This window comes from Bos indicus, chromosome 2 (assembly GCF_029378745.1).
Source record: "Bos indicus isolate NIAB-ARS_2022 breed Sahiwal x Tharparkar chromosome 2, NIAB-ARS_B.indTharparkar_mat_pri_1.0, whole genome shotgun sequence".
NCBI classification, from domain to species: domain Eukaryota; kingdom Metazoa; phylum Chordata; class Mammalia; order Artiodactyla; family Bovidae; genus Bos; species Bos indicus.
In genome coordinates, this window is record NC_091761.1 from 125,083,244 (window position 1) to 125,097,334 (window position 14,091).

At 39.4% G+C, this 14,091-nt stretch overlaps 1 protein-coding gene across 4 annotated transcripts in view; it reads left to right on the forward strand.

Annotated features, from left to right (window-relative positions):
- EYA3 (EYA transcriptional coactivator and phosphatase 3) overlaps positions 1 to 14,091 on the forward strand; it is a 95,557-nt gene that overhangs the window by 52,930 nt on the left and 28,536 nt on the right. For 3 of the 4 annotated variants that reach the window (XM_070775434.1, XM_070775443.1, XM_070775417.1), the window contains 4 exons: positions 1,237 to 1,374; positions 7,791 to 7,876; positions 10,357 to 10,540; positions 13,691 to 13,830. In XM_070775434.1, coding sequence (XP_070631535.1) covers positions 1,237 to 1,374; positions 7,791 to 7,876; positions 10,357 to 10,540; positions 13,691 to 13,830 — 548 coding nt within the window. The remainder of the gene's footprint in view (positions 1 to 1,236; positions 1,375 to 7,790; positions 7,877 to 10,356; positions 10,541 to 13,690; positions 13,831 to 14,091) is intronic. The other variant, XM_070775424.1, reaches the window with a different exon arrangement.

The window sequence follows — 14,091 nt, forward strand, 5'->3', positions numbered from 1 at the left end:
AGTAGCCATAACTATTCAGAGCACAGTGAGGTTTTTCATAGACTTTTGCATAGCCAAAATTATGACAGAAACAATTCATGCATAAAGGATATCCTGAGACTCTCATGTAGAAGCATGCTTTTCTTATGGTTTCCTAGTTTAGTGCAGATGAAAAAGGAGATACAGCCAGAAACAGAAGATTGTCAAGAAGTGACAGATCACAGAGGAAAGGCAAAGCGATATAAGAACCTTCAAATCATAGAACTGTAATTGAGTTCTCCTTAGTACTAAGCAGATGTTTTGACATATTGCAGTAGTCTCTGGGGATGTTTCTGTAATGTACATAGCACAGCACAGCACAGAAGAGCTCTTGGAAACAATAATTCTGGAAAAAGGTATGTTCCCCCTGCTAAGAAGATAGGAAAGGGTATGTATATATTTTTAAAAGATTACCACCTAGGAGCATTGTGATAAAAAAAAAAAAAAAGTGAATAGCTGTGATATCTGTCAGTGTGAGGTGGATTTTTATGTTCTGACAGGGAGATGTGTCTCTCAGATATTACGTGGAAGAGCAAATTATGAACAGCAGGTAACATCCCATTTTTATTAAAAAGGAAAAACAAGATTGTAAACAGAAGAAATCTTAGTGGCTCTTATGCAAACTGAATAGTGGTTAACTTTGGATGATGGGGTTATATGTGACTTTATTTTTTCTAAAAAATTAGGAATTACATATTTCTGTTAATGTTTTCAATTTATGAAAGTAAGCAGGTATATCTTTCCTAATCAGAAGAAACAAAGGTAACAAAATAACCAGCTTAAGGAGGCAGAGAAGTATATAAACATTTTAGAAAAATCTGGTTCTTATTTAATGGGTAAGTGAATTTTAAACGTATGTGGAATATCTCCCACCTTGACAATGCACACAAATGATTTGAATGTCAGACACTCTTTACAACAATGCTTGGGTGTCAGTAGCTCTTTTTCTGACTCCTGATCAATTTCCCCCAACCATCGAGGTGAACTTATATATGTATATTACTATTGGGGTTTTTGACAGGATTTTAATTTCTATGGCCCCACTCCCAATTCTTTGAAATTGTATTTGCTTGTGGTATACTACAAGTGGGAGATTGAGTAATTTTCTCTTACAAGCAAATTTATTATTGTTTTAAGATTTAGATTTTAAACCTGCTGGCTGATATGCTCCTCAGTCCCAGTGTGTTGTTTGTAACTGGTCCAATTTATCTGATTCAGGTGCATTGTGGCCAGGTATGAAACCTGAAAGTGGTTTAATTCAGACTCCATCTCCAAGTCAACACAGTGTTCTTACCTGCACTACAGGGTTAACCACAAGCCAGCCAAGCCCAGCACATTATTCTTATCCCATTCAAGGTAAACAGGCATGGTTGTGTGTGTTTCATTTTTTTAAAATTATTACTGTTTTTTGTTTTTAATCTACCTGTATCTCCAAACATACTGGGTAATACAGGATATTTGCATTTGTGCATGCTTTTTGTGTTAGACAAACCAGAACTTAGGAGTGAGGTTCATAAGTAGTTTAAGCCTTTGTGAACTGCTTAATAGAATTGAAGATTCCTCTTTTGCATGTTGGTGTCCAGAAAACCTGTCTGATTTTGTTCTAGTCTGTCTTCCGTGACATCTTGTCCTGTAAATGAGCAGAAGACTGTAGGTTAGAGCTCTGCTGACTTCTTTTCTGTGCAGTGCAAATAGAATGGAACGTGAGATGAGTGCTCTGTAAGATGTGTGCTGCTTTTCTGCTGTGGTTTTTGTCATACCTCCTCCCCCATTTTGTACTTCTTGGTAAGCATTTTTCTTGCCAAAAAATTCAGTCTTGTTTCTATTTTGTGATGAAATGCATAGCATTAAAGCTTGAACTCTAAACCTCTCTGCCTTCCCGAATTTTTCTTCTGAAAGGTTAGCATTAAGACAGGACTATTAGGAATGAAGACAAAGAAACTCGAAAGGCACTATGGAGTTAATTCCCTATCCTTTCAAGTCCAATGCAGGGAATTTGTCATTGCTCCAAATAGGGAATTAACGTCCATCAACTTGGCTTCTCATCTGCCTCCTTTCTCCCAGCTTTTAAATATTATTCTTTATAAAATGGTGGTGCTAGAGAGATGAAGTTAGGACAGCGACAGCTGGTCTGAGGTATTCTTAAGATACACACTTTGAGGATAAAAAATGTTTTTATTTAGATTATGTTAAAATGTTTTGATTTTCAGTGTTAACTGTTTTCAATAAAATGATTAAGAACTACTTTTTCTTGGTCTGTTGGAAACAGAACTGGTTACGTTCCTAAGACCTTACTCTGAGCTACCTCTATCTCTTATTGCTTAGCAAGTCTCCTCTTTTCTTAATTATTTTACCGTGTCTCCTCTTTTCTTATTTTCCTTTCTTTTTTTTCCCCCCGTTTCCCCCTTCTTTCTTTCTAAAATAGGAACAAGCCAGAAGGGAAAAACTTAAGAGCGTGACTTTATCTTCTCTTCTAACCCTCTTCATTTTTATAAAGTGTTTCTCTAGGTTGGTAGGCTTTGGGGTCCAACTACAGGCAAGTCTAGTAGGCAAGTCCCTCCTAAACATTTATATGTCTGATAACTACACCTTGGTCATGAAAGAAAAGCAAGTTCTCTTCTGTTACATTAATAATCCTCTTCCAAGGTGTAGAACCACCACTCCTGTGTAGTTGTATCTTGAATTTGTGGAACCTGGTAGCTGAGCTTAACTTCTCCCTCCTTGTAAAACAAGAACCACCACCTTGTGGGGGTCTTTTAAGACCCATTGCTTTAAAAAAAAAAAAGTCACAAAGCCATTCTGTGGCTTACTTTGCCACTATCCTCATTTCTTTACCTTTTATGACATTTTCTCCCTTTAGATCAGTTAACCCGGTTTCCTCCATTGTGCTAATGATTATTGTTGGTGTTTATTAAGTTTGTATTGTATGTTTAGCATTGTTTTAGCAGCAGATAAGTGTTACTCGTGTAATCATAACACACCTATGAGGGAAGTACTGTCATTAATCTCATTTTACGGATTTGGCACATAAGACACAGTGGATAAGTCAAGGATATAAGCTGGGCAGTCTGGCCCCAGCACATGAGTGTAATGTGTATGATTTTCAGTATTGAAGTCTTGGTATCAATATCAGCTCCCCAAACTGAGAACCTATACTAGCAAGTATTTAAATTCATTTCCCTTCCCTTTTCTGGTTAATCTATTGGCCCTTTACATTCTTCATTAGAGCTTTGGCACAGGGTAGAAATTAAGGCAGAAATTAACCATCAAGTTGTCAATTTTTGCTATTTATTCCAGCGAAAAAGAAAAAGTTGGTAGAAAGAAGGTAGTAACAATTGGCTGAAATGAAATATGGATGTTTTGGCACATTTGAGTACCTGAATTCTCCACTATCAGGATCACTCTTCTCACCCCTACTTTTCATTTCCGTTAGCTCGGCTAATGAATGTTATTTAGCTCTCCAGGGCTTCGTCTCCCCCCATTTCCCACCCACTCCCGTGTAACTACCCAGTCACAGCATGGAATAAAAGGAAGGAGCATTGTACTGATCTTTTTTTTTTTTAAGTAATCAAAATGGCAGTGTCCCCTCATCCCCTCCAAAAGCTTTCAACAGTTGACTATAGCCCATCTTCCCTGGAGAAATTAGAGAAATTATAGCAAATTCCACTTCTGGCTTGATCAATTCTGATCAAAACCTTTTGTTTAGTTTCTCCTTCAATGCTCATGAAAACCCTTTGATTAAATAGATTTGGATTCTTTATACCAACCTTTTTCTAAAGTGTCTGTGACTATGTGGCCAAGTCTCTGGTTATTATCTTGAGTTGAAATGGTTAAAATAATTAAAATTCAAATAGTAAATTTAGTTTTAGAATTTTCAAAATTAATTTTAACCCAGCCTTGATGTTCAGTGAATGTCTTTGGGCTCGACTAGTGTTGGTGACACATAATAGTCTTCTGTTGACTAGATTTGTTTTGTATTTTAATAGACCCTATTTTTTATTGATGACAGATGATAGTTATATATCCCCTTTCCTACACGCAGTTTTCCTTATTAATATCTCACATTAGAATGGAACATTTGTTATGATTAATGAACTAATATTGGTTCATTATTATTAATTAAATCATAGGTTTATTTAGATTGCATTAGTTTTTACCTGATGTCCTTTTTCTATTCCAGGATCTCATCCAGGACACCACATTTCATTTGATTATCATGTTTTTCTAGGCTTCTCTTGACTGCAGTTTTTCACACTTCACTTGTTTTTGATAACCTTGACATACTATTATTCATAAATCCCATGAGTATTTATTGAGCATCACTTATTACAGACCAGGCATTTTGCTAGATGTTGGAGGTAATGAATAAAATAGCAAGAATCTGCCTTCATGGAGCTTACGAACTAGGAGGGGAGGCAGAGAACAAAGAAGTAAAGGGAGAAATAAATTTTGAAAAGTGCTTTGAAAGGGGAAAAGAACTGGCTGTTGTGATTGGGAAGACAAGAAAGGAGTTCGTTCTAATAGAGGAGTCAGAGTCTCTGTGGATGTAGACATGCTGAGTGGGAACCATCAAGCTGGAGGGCAAGAGGGACAGGCCAGGGAGAACAATCCAGGCAGTGAGAGCGACATTGCAGAGGTCCTCAAGTGAGAAAGAGGGTCTTGTTTTCACTAACTCGAAAGCTGGGGTGAGCAAGGGTGGTGGAGAGACATATATAAAATTAGTGAGGTGGGCAGGAACTAAATCTTGCACCAGCTTCTATGTGCCATTAACCCTTGGGTTACCCTCCAGCTGTGGGATAATGTCACATAACTGTGCCTTTCACAGTTCTGTAACCACAGCCTTCTCATTAAAGCTGTCTGTGTATCCTGACTGTTGCAGGTGGACCTTGAGTGGGGCATGGTTCTCAGAAGCTTATCGTCCTATGATTTCATAGTTTCATTGTCAAAACAAGAGTGGAAACTATCCAAAAACAGTTGGCCATCCCATTGGCATTGGGGAGCTAATAGTCTTTAGATATATATATCAATAGGAGTTACCACTTGAGTTTTAAATGATCCTTGAAATTTATTTTTTAAGTCAGCAGTTGAATTTGTTGTTGTTGAGAGGTACGTATATATTTCTGTGGGATGATCAGTGCTTTTTTTTTTTTTTTTTTTTTTTTTTTGAGGTGCCTGACTTTTTGTCATAGTGCAGGAGGTAGGGCATGTAGTGATTGTGTATATTTTAAGGTGAGTTTAGCTTGAGTTCACTGCTGGTTACAAGAACTAAATAAATATTGCTTAATAGTTATCTGACTTATATCACTAGAATTTAAATAACATGAGGGCAGGCATTGTCTTCACTCCTCTATTCCCAGTGACTGAAACAGTTTCTGGGCACATAGTACACCCTGGTTTGATGAACACATGAGTAAATGAATGACAGTTTAGGAATGATTTGATTGAGATGAGGAAAGAACTGTTAATAAGTCCTGTAAACTTTCTAGGTTAGCAGACCAACATTTTCTGTAATGGAAGCCACTATTGCTGAGAGGAGTTTGTGATGTTTAGTACTGTACTTGTTGAAAACTTGATATCAGCAATTAGCTAATCAAGACATTGAACTTCCTGTCACGGATAATTAGAGTGTGTGGCCAGTTGTTTTTTAGGTCTACCTTTTTACCTCCAGTGAGCGATCTGAAAATTGTTAAATTTATAAAACTACCTTGTCAGAATACCTTTTTCCCTGTGCGTGTGTAGGGATCAGATATGAATAAGTTGAACCTCTAACCATTTATAAATTATTAAGAAGGTAGAACAGAATTAAAGGTAAATAGGAGGAACAGATATAGAAGGCAATGGCACCCCACTCCAGTACTCTCGCCTGGAAAATCCCATGGGCGGAGGAGCCTGGTAGGCTGCAGTCCATGGAGTCATGAAGAGTCGGACACGACTGAGTGACTTCACTTTCACTTTCCACTTTCATGCATTGGAGAAGGAAATGGCAACCCACTCCAGTCTTCTTGCCGGGAGAATCCCAGGGACGGGGGAGCCTGGTGGGTTACTGTCTATGGGGTCGCACAGAATCAGACATGACTGAAGTGACTTAGCAGCAGCAGGAGGAACAGAGGAGTATATGCTAGGACTAGAGCTAAAGAAAAAGTGATCTAGAAACAAACTTTGCTGGAAGAGATAACCTTGAGAGATTAAGTAAATTCTTCATTTTCTTCCCTACATTAAATCACCTATGTTCAGCCAACAGGCCTGCCTAGCATAATGTACTAGTAATAGAATCTGGAATGTACCCAAAATTCTTTTCCTTCAAGAATAATTTAAAAGCTACTTACAGAATCATCTAGCTTATATACAGTAATTTCTTAGGACTTCCCCTTAGGAAGAAAAATATTGATGGGAAGAAAATATTATCTATAAGACTATAAAATCTGTTTCATTTAGTTGTTGGGTTTAAGAAAGTAAATAATCCTTTCATTTACCTGAGGGAGGGAGTACCATAGAAAAGGAAATGTCCCTGAGTAGTGAGGAAATCTGATCCCTAACTCAGGAAAGAAAGGGCACTGAATGAAGAATTGGGAGATCCCAATTATCGTTTGGCTATTTACCTTGAACTTCGTGACTGTAAACAAATGAACTCCTCTTTGTCCCAAGTCTTCTGAAGCTACTGTTGCATCAGTAGCTGTTCCTTATGTCTAACTTGCTTCAGTCTCTTCTAGACTTTAAACAGAGTAGCCTTGGGGAAAGGGATAAAAATTCCCTCTGATTTTGACCAGTACTCAAGTTTCTGCCACATTTGTTCGCCTGCACTACTGTTAATGGAGATTTTCCTAATACCTTTCCCTCTGAGGACTTTGTCACCAGTGGGGTAGGTAGTCAGACAGTCTGATGGTGAATGTGTATTGTGTGTGTGACTGCAGTAGGAACCAAGTGTAAGTATGTTTATGATGAGTGAAGGAAAAGTCCAAGAGCAGTGAGTGCCTCACAATTTCACTTATATTGTCTGCCTGGAAAAAAAATAATCAGTGTGGCAAATGCTAGTCCCTGAGGATTTGATTAAAACGCAGGTGGAATTTGTGATAGAAGGGTGTGAAAAACTTAACCCAAATTCCTTGTCCTGACACAGGCAGCCTAAGTAGCTTAAATTTTTTTACCTGACCAGAATAGTGTTGAATACTTTCCGAGTTTTTCTGGGCTCATTGGTGAAATCATTAAATGCCAGAAGCTGGTGTTTGTTGGAGCAAGCCCAAACACTTTAGAATTTGGAGAGCTACCTCAGTTGCTCAAAGTAATTGTGTTGCATCAGAAAAGGCATCATTTGGGGCAAGTGACAGTAAATATCACAGTATAGGAATTACATGTGGATTTGCCAGAGCTTTTGTTGTTTTTACTGGTGTCAGTAGGTCACACTGCAGGTGAGTTATTTTGCAGCTGCCAGAGAAGATGGACTGGAATGATTTGGTTTAGCTTCTTATTTCCTTAGTATCATTAGCATGAACCAGGGCATTGTGTTGTGTCCTTCTAGGACTTTAGTAGGAATAGTGACTTTAGTAGGAATAGTTGAAGACTCAAGCTGAAACAGGAAAAATGTGTGAACTGCTTTATTTCTAATTAAATCTCAGTTAACGTATGGCATGCAAAAGAGCAAAACTGGTATCTAGTATTTATTTCCTTTGCCAATGTTTCTTATCTCCTTGTCAATCTGTTTACTTAGGACAGAATATATTTTCAATTTCTTCGAGCCTTTCGCATAATATCTTTTAACACTTTCAATCTTATAGCTTCAAGCACAAATGCCAGCCTGATACCCACTTCATCTGCTATTGCCAATATTCCAACAGCAGCCGTTTCCAGCATCTCAAACCAGGTATGGTGCTCCTTTTGTTCATCCTACTTGATACGGTTCATCTAACTAGCTCTTCCCTTCTTTTCATTATCAGTTTGCCATTTCTAAGAAACAACCAGTATGGGCCATGGAGAGACCTTTTCCTGGATGCTCCCAGAGCTAGGACCTAAGATGGTTTCTCAGGCTACTATCTAGTCTCTCTCATTCCTCTGCTAAGACTGAATGATATGATTGTATCTGCTCCCTGTTTAGCCACTCATTTCATTGTGAATTCCTTGTGGTCTGGTCTTGATCACTGTTGTGCTAACTTTATGTTTAGATCACTGGTAACATCTTCAGTGTTTTAGAAGTTTTTTGGTTGTGTTATGTTTTTACTTGTTTTATCTGTAGCAATTAGTATTATTAACCACAGTCTCCATGGATCTTTTCTCCTGGCTGCAGTTAACTATTCTGGTTCACATTTTATGTTTGACTTCTTTTGTATTTGTTCATTCTTCTAGTCCCCAAGTATTTATTGAGTTCCTGCTGTGTACCTGGAACTCTTCAGGGTAACGTCTCTCTCCTTTTCATATCCTAGCCTCGGTCATGGACAGTCTGTATTTAGGTTTCCACATGTTTACTAGTTCATCCCCAGGAATGTTTACACAGTCACAGTGTCCATTTACTACTTCCAAAATGAAGAGTCTAGTCCTGACCTCATGATATCTACAGGCTTCCTGCTGATTGATTGGCTTTTTTCCTTTAATATCCTGTTGTTTCCCTAAGTTAACCATATCTAAAACCAACGTTTCTTTCCACCCTTTTGCTGTTCATTATCTTCCAAAAGGAATGCCGCTTTTTCCTACGGTGTCTCAATTCTTGTCACTTAACTACCTGTCAGTGCAGGAGACATAAGAGACACATGTTCGATTCCTGGGTCGGGAAGATCCCCTGGAAGAGGGCATGGCAATCCACTCCAGTATTCTTGCCCGGAGGAGCCTGTCAGGCTACAGTCCATAGGGTCATAAAGAGTTGGAAACGACTAAAGCGACTTAGGATGCACACTATTTTTTAATATACCTACACCTAAAACCAGACCAGTCATTGTCAGTTTTTTTTTTTCCTTACCCAGCCCTGATCCAACCATTCCTGGAATTCTTTCTTGCTTTTCTTTTTTTTTTTTTTTGGCCACACCACACGGTATATGGATCTCTGACTAGGGATTGAACCATGCCCCCTGCAGTGGAAGCTCAGAGTTTTAACCACTGGACTGCCAGGGAAGTCTCAGCTTTTTTGTTTTTTATCGCTAACTTGTTGGAAGTATTTTTGCTTTATATCCTGCTAGATTTTTAACTCCCTGAGTTCGGCTAGTATGACTTACTCTTTTCTTTAATATTTCTTTTTCCTGTCCATGCACCCCCCCACACACACCCACACACACACAGAATTATATTTGGCTTATGGTAGATGCTCAGTACTCTTTATAAATAATCGATCTGATCAATTAGCATCTTCCTACTTGTCATCAGTATCAATATCAGTGGAATTTTTTTAAGGTGTGTTTGAGCTGTGCATCATATCCATTTTTTACAGCTTTTTAAAGGTTTAATTGACATACAGTAAACCACACAGGTTCCAGTGTATGACCTGATAAATTTTGTCATGTGTGTGCCTATGTAACTACCAAAAGTTCCCTTCAAATATTTTGAAATAACTTTATTTTTAAAGAAAATGTGATTTTTTTTTTTTTTTTTTAAAGAGAGATATACTCAGGTTTTGGAGAAGGCAATGGCAACCCACTCCAATACTCTTGCCTGGCAAATCCCATGGACGGTGGAGCCTGGTAGGCTGCAGTCCGTGGGGTCGCTAGGAGTCAGACACGACTGAGCGACTTCACTTTCACTTTTCACTTTCACACATTGGAGAAGGAAATGGCAGCCCACTCCAGTGTTCTTGCCTGGAGAATCCCAGGGACGGGGGAGCCTGGTGGGCTGCCATCTCTGGGGTTGCACAGAGTTGGACACGACTGAAGCGACTTAGCAGCAGCAGCAGCAGCATACTCAGTTTTTAAACTGGGAAACTGTGTAGGATATGTGCTTTTTTTTTTTTCATGCTCATCTGTCCTTAAAAGCACTACCGTCTAGTGCAGTGGTATATAAACTTCTTAAAGTGTAGAATCTTTCCTTCAAAAATTCTATGCAAATATTTATGCAGAAATTCTGTACATAAAGTAGGAGAAAAAGAATATTATAGTAGAAAATGGACATTGTGTGTACAATGCATGGGATACTTCCCTCTCAGCCTTACCCTAGCATCTTCTCTTTACTTTTGGGTTTCCACAGAATGCATTTTGAAAATCACTGGCTTAGGTGGAAAACTATATAGGTACATAAACGAGAAGTCAAGTTAATATTTTAAGGAAATAATTATGAGACAGAGGGACATGAAAGTCTTTGGTGTTGAAATTCGTGTTTTTCTCTTTCTGAGTCTTGTTTTCCTCCCTTATTCCCTTTGACCTACAGGACTATCCCACCTATACCATCCTTGGTCAGAGTCAATACCAAGCTTGCTACCCCAGCTCCAGCTTTGGAGTCACAGGCCAGACTAACAGTGATGCTGAGAACACCACCTTAGCAGCAGCCACATACCAGACGGAGAAGCCCAGTGTCATGGTACCTGCAGCTGCAGCACCCAGACTCTCCTCTGGTAAGCTCTGCAGCTCTAAAAACTTTGGCTTAAGGACATTTCATCCAGCCAGTGATGGTGAAGATTATTTTGTTCTTATCTAAGTCACTGTTACCATGCTCTTAGCTTTCCCTCTCAGGTGAGAGGTATTTTTAACACTTATCCAGACTGTGATGAGTCATTGGCAGACTGAATATAAAACTTGATGTTGTGAACAGAAAAGGACCAAAAATGAAAAGACTTTATTTCTGACTCCCACTCTACCCTCCCTGTAGCTTGTCACAGAGAACTTCAGAATCTTAGCACATTTTGTAATAGCTGGAGAAGTCCAGTTTTAGTCTGTGCATCATTTGGACTTCTGGTTACACCTCAGGGTGGTAGCTCTTAACTTTTTCTATATCATGGATCCTTTTAAGATGTTGAGAAAAGCTGTAGTCCTTTTTCCCCAAAGAAATACATAGAATTTAACCTACAAATTTAAATTTCTACCTTGGCAATGAATCAGTGAATTATGATGTCCAGATTTTAATATTCTGACATAAAGACGTAAACTTTCAGTAAACATATGCACATACTTTTTATTTATCTCTATTTTTCATGAAAATTTGGTGGTTTGCTGTTACATCCTATAACTTGAAGGAAGACTGTTTATCGTTAACACTGACGCATTTTTAAAACCAGTGGTCTGCGTCTCCTAAAGCAGTCTTCTGTGCATCTTGCCTCTACTAGTCTTCTAAGTAGATGGGCGTACAGATGGTCACTGCTTCAAACCTGCATAACGTTGCAATCATTCCATGCGTTAATACCTTAGTTTTTAATTCATTTCTCTAAATAGCTTTGTCCTTCATAACAATTTTAACTTTTTAATAATGGAGAATTTCAAACATAGGCAGAAGTTGTCAGAATAGTATAGTGAACCCTTATATATCTGTCATCCAACTTCAACAGTTAACAACTTATAGGCAGTCTTGTTTCAGCTATGTGTGTACTAAGTCACTTCAGTTGTGTCTGATTCGTTGTGACCCTGTGGACTGTAACCCACCAGGCTCCTCTGTCCATGGGATTCTCTAGGCAAGAATACTGGAGTAGGTTGCCATTCCCTTCTCCAGAGGTCTTCCTGACCCAGGGACCGAACCTGTATCTCTTATATCTCCTGCATTGGCAGGCAGGCTCTTTACCACTAACATTACCTGGTGACCTCAGTTCAGTTCAGTTGCTCAGTCGTGTCCGACTCTTTGCCACCCAGTGAATCACAGCACACCAGGCCTCGTGTACGTCACCAACTCCCAGAGTTCACTCAAGCTCATGTCCATTGCGTCAGTGATGCCATCCAGCCATCTCATCCTCTGTTGTCCCCTTCTCCTCCTGTCCCCAATCCCTCCGAGCATCAGGGTCTTTTCCAATGAGTCAACTCTTCACATGAGGTGGCCAAAGTATTGGGAGTTTCAGCTTCAGCATCAGTCCTTGACCTGGCATGTTTCAACTATACTTCTAATTTCCTCCTAATTTCCTCCTCAAATTCCAGGTCTCACGTCTCTAAAAGATAAATGCTTAATAACATAACCACAATGCCATTATCCCATATAAAATAATTCAACAATAATTCCTTAATGCCTAAGGGTATTCATATTTCTAGTTTTCTCATAAACGTTAAGAGTCTTGTTTTTGTTTGAAGTCCAAGTAAGGGCTTCCCTTGTGGCTCAGCTAGTAAAGAATCCACCTAAAGAACCCACCTGCAGTGCGGAAGACCTGGGTTCAATCCCTGGGTTGAGAAGATCCCCTGCAGAAGGGAAAGGCTACCCACTCTGGTATTCTGGCCTGGAGAATTCTATGAACTGTATAGTCCATGGGGTCGCAAAGAGTCAGACATGACTTTCACTTTCAAGGTCCATACATTGTGATTGGTGGATATATATTTTGTTCTAACCTATAAATTCCCCATCTCTGTTTCTTTCCTGTGTAATTTATTTGTTGAAGAAAGTAGATTGTTTTCTCAATATCAGTTCAGTTCAGTCACTCAGTCCCAACTCTTTGCGACCCCATGAACCACAGCACGCCAGGCCTCCCTGTCCATCCCGGAGCCCACCCAAACCCGTGTCCATTGTTTCAGTGATGCCATCCAACCATATCATCCTCTATCGTCCCCTTCTCCTCCTGGCCTCATCAGGGCAGCATCAGGGTCTTTCAAATGAGTCAGTTCTCCACATCAGGTGGCCAAAGTATTGGAGTTTCAGCTTCAACATTAGTCCTTCCGGTGAACACCCAGGACTGATCTCCTTTAGGATGGACTGGTTGGATCTCCTTGCAGTCCAAGGGACTCTCAAGAGTCTTTTCCAACACCACAGTTCGAAAGCATCAATTCTTTGGCTCTCAGCTTTCTTTATAGTCCAACTCTCACATCCATACATGACCACTGGAAAAACCATAGCCTTGACTAGACGGACCTTTGTTGACAAAGTAATGCCTCTGCTTTTTAATATGCTGTCTAAGTTGGTCATAACTTTCCTTCCAAGGAGCAAGCATCTTTTAATTTCATGGCTGCAATCACCATCCGCAGTAATTTTGAAGGCCAGAAAAATAAAGTCAGTATAAATTTCACCAATTAAAAGCTCAGAGGGTAGCTTGCTGCAACCTACTGCTTTCTGTATTTTATTTAAATTGGTAAATAGATCTAGGGTGGTGGTTTTCAACTGGAGGTGGTTTTGTGCCTCCTGCTTCCACCCTAAGGGCCCCACACCCAGGGATATTTGGCAATGTGTGGAAGCATTTTTGGTTGTCACACTGGGAAGGGGGTGCTACTGGCATCTAATGGGTAGAGGCCAAGGATGCCGCTTAACCAAACATCCTAAAACGTACAGGATGTCCCCTCACAACAAAAATTGTCTGGACCAAAACGTCAGTTGTACCAAGTTGAGAAACTGATTGCAGGCTTAATTTTTTGGGTGGGGCAAAATGACTTTATAGGTAAGTTTTTTCATTGCAGAGGCAGGCATGCAAATGCTAGTTATGGCTCTTCATGCTGTTAGGTCTGAATTTCCAAATTCCCAAAGTAAAGTTTGGTTTCCCAGCCTTTATCCCTGCAACATGATTCTTAAAGGCAGAGAGCCTGCCCTGGTTTTTAATAGCCTGTGACTACACTGGCAATAGCAGTGTCTTACTTTTCCTTTTCAGGAGACCCTTCTCCAAGCCCATCTTTGACCCAGACCACACCAAGTAAAGATGCTGATGACCAGTCCAGGAAAAACATGACTGGCAAGAACCGGGGCAAGAGGAAAGCTGACGCCAGCTCTTCCCAGGACAGTGAATTAGAAGTATGGAAGAAACTCATTTGAGTTACCACCTGCTTTTTTCTTTTCTCTTTTCTTTAAGTTTGTCAAATATATTTCTGAAACTCATGGATATTATGTGGTTCTATGTTGTGTATCATTTAATTCCTGAGCAGTAGAAAATGAATTGGCCAAGTGTGAAAAGAGAAGTGTAAAAACACATTTCTCTGTGCCCATATTTTACCATATCACTTTCAGATCCTTTTAACCAACAAATTTGAAAAAGCTTTTTCAAATTTAGGTAGC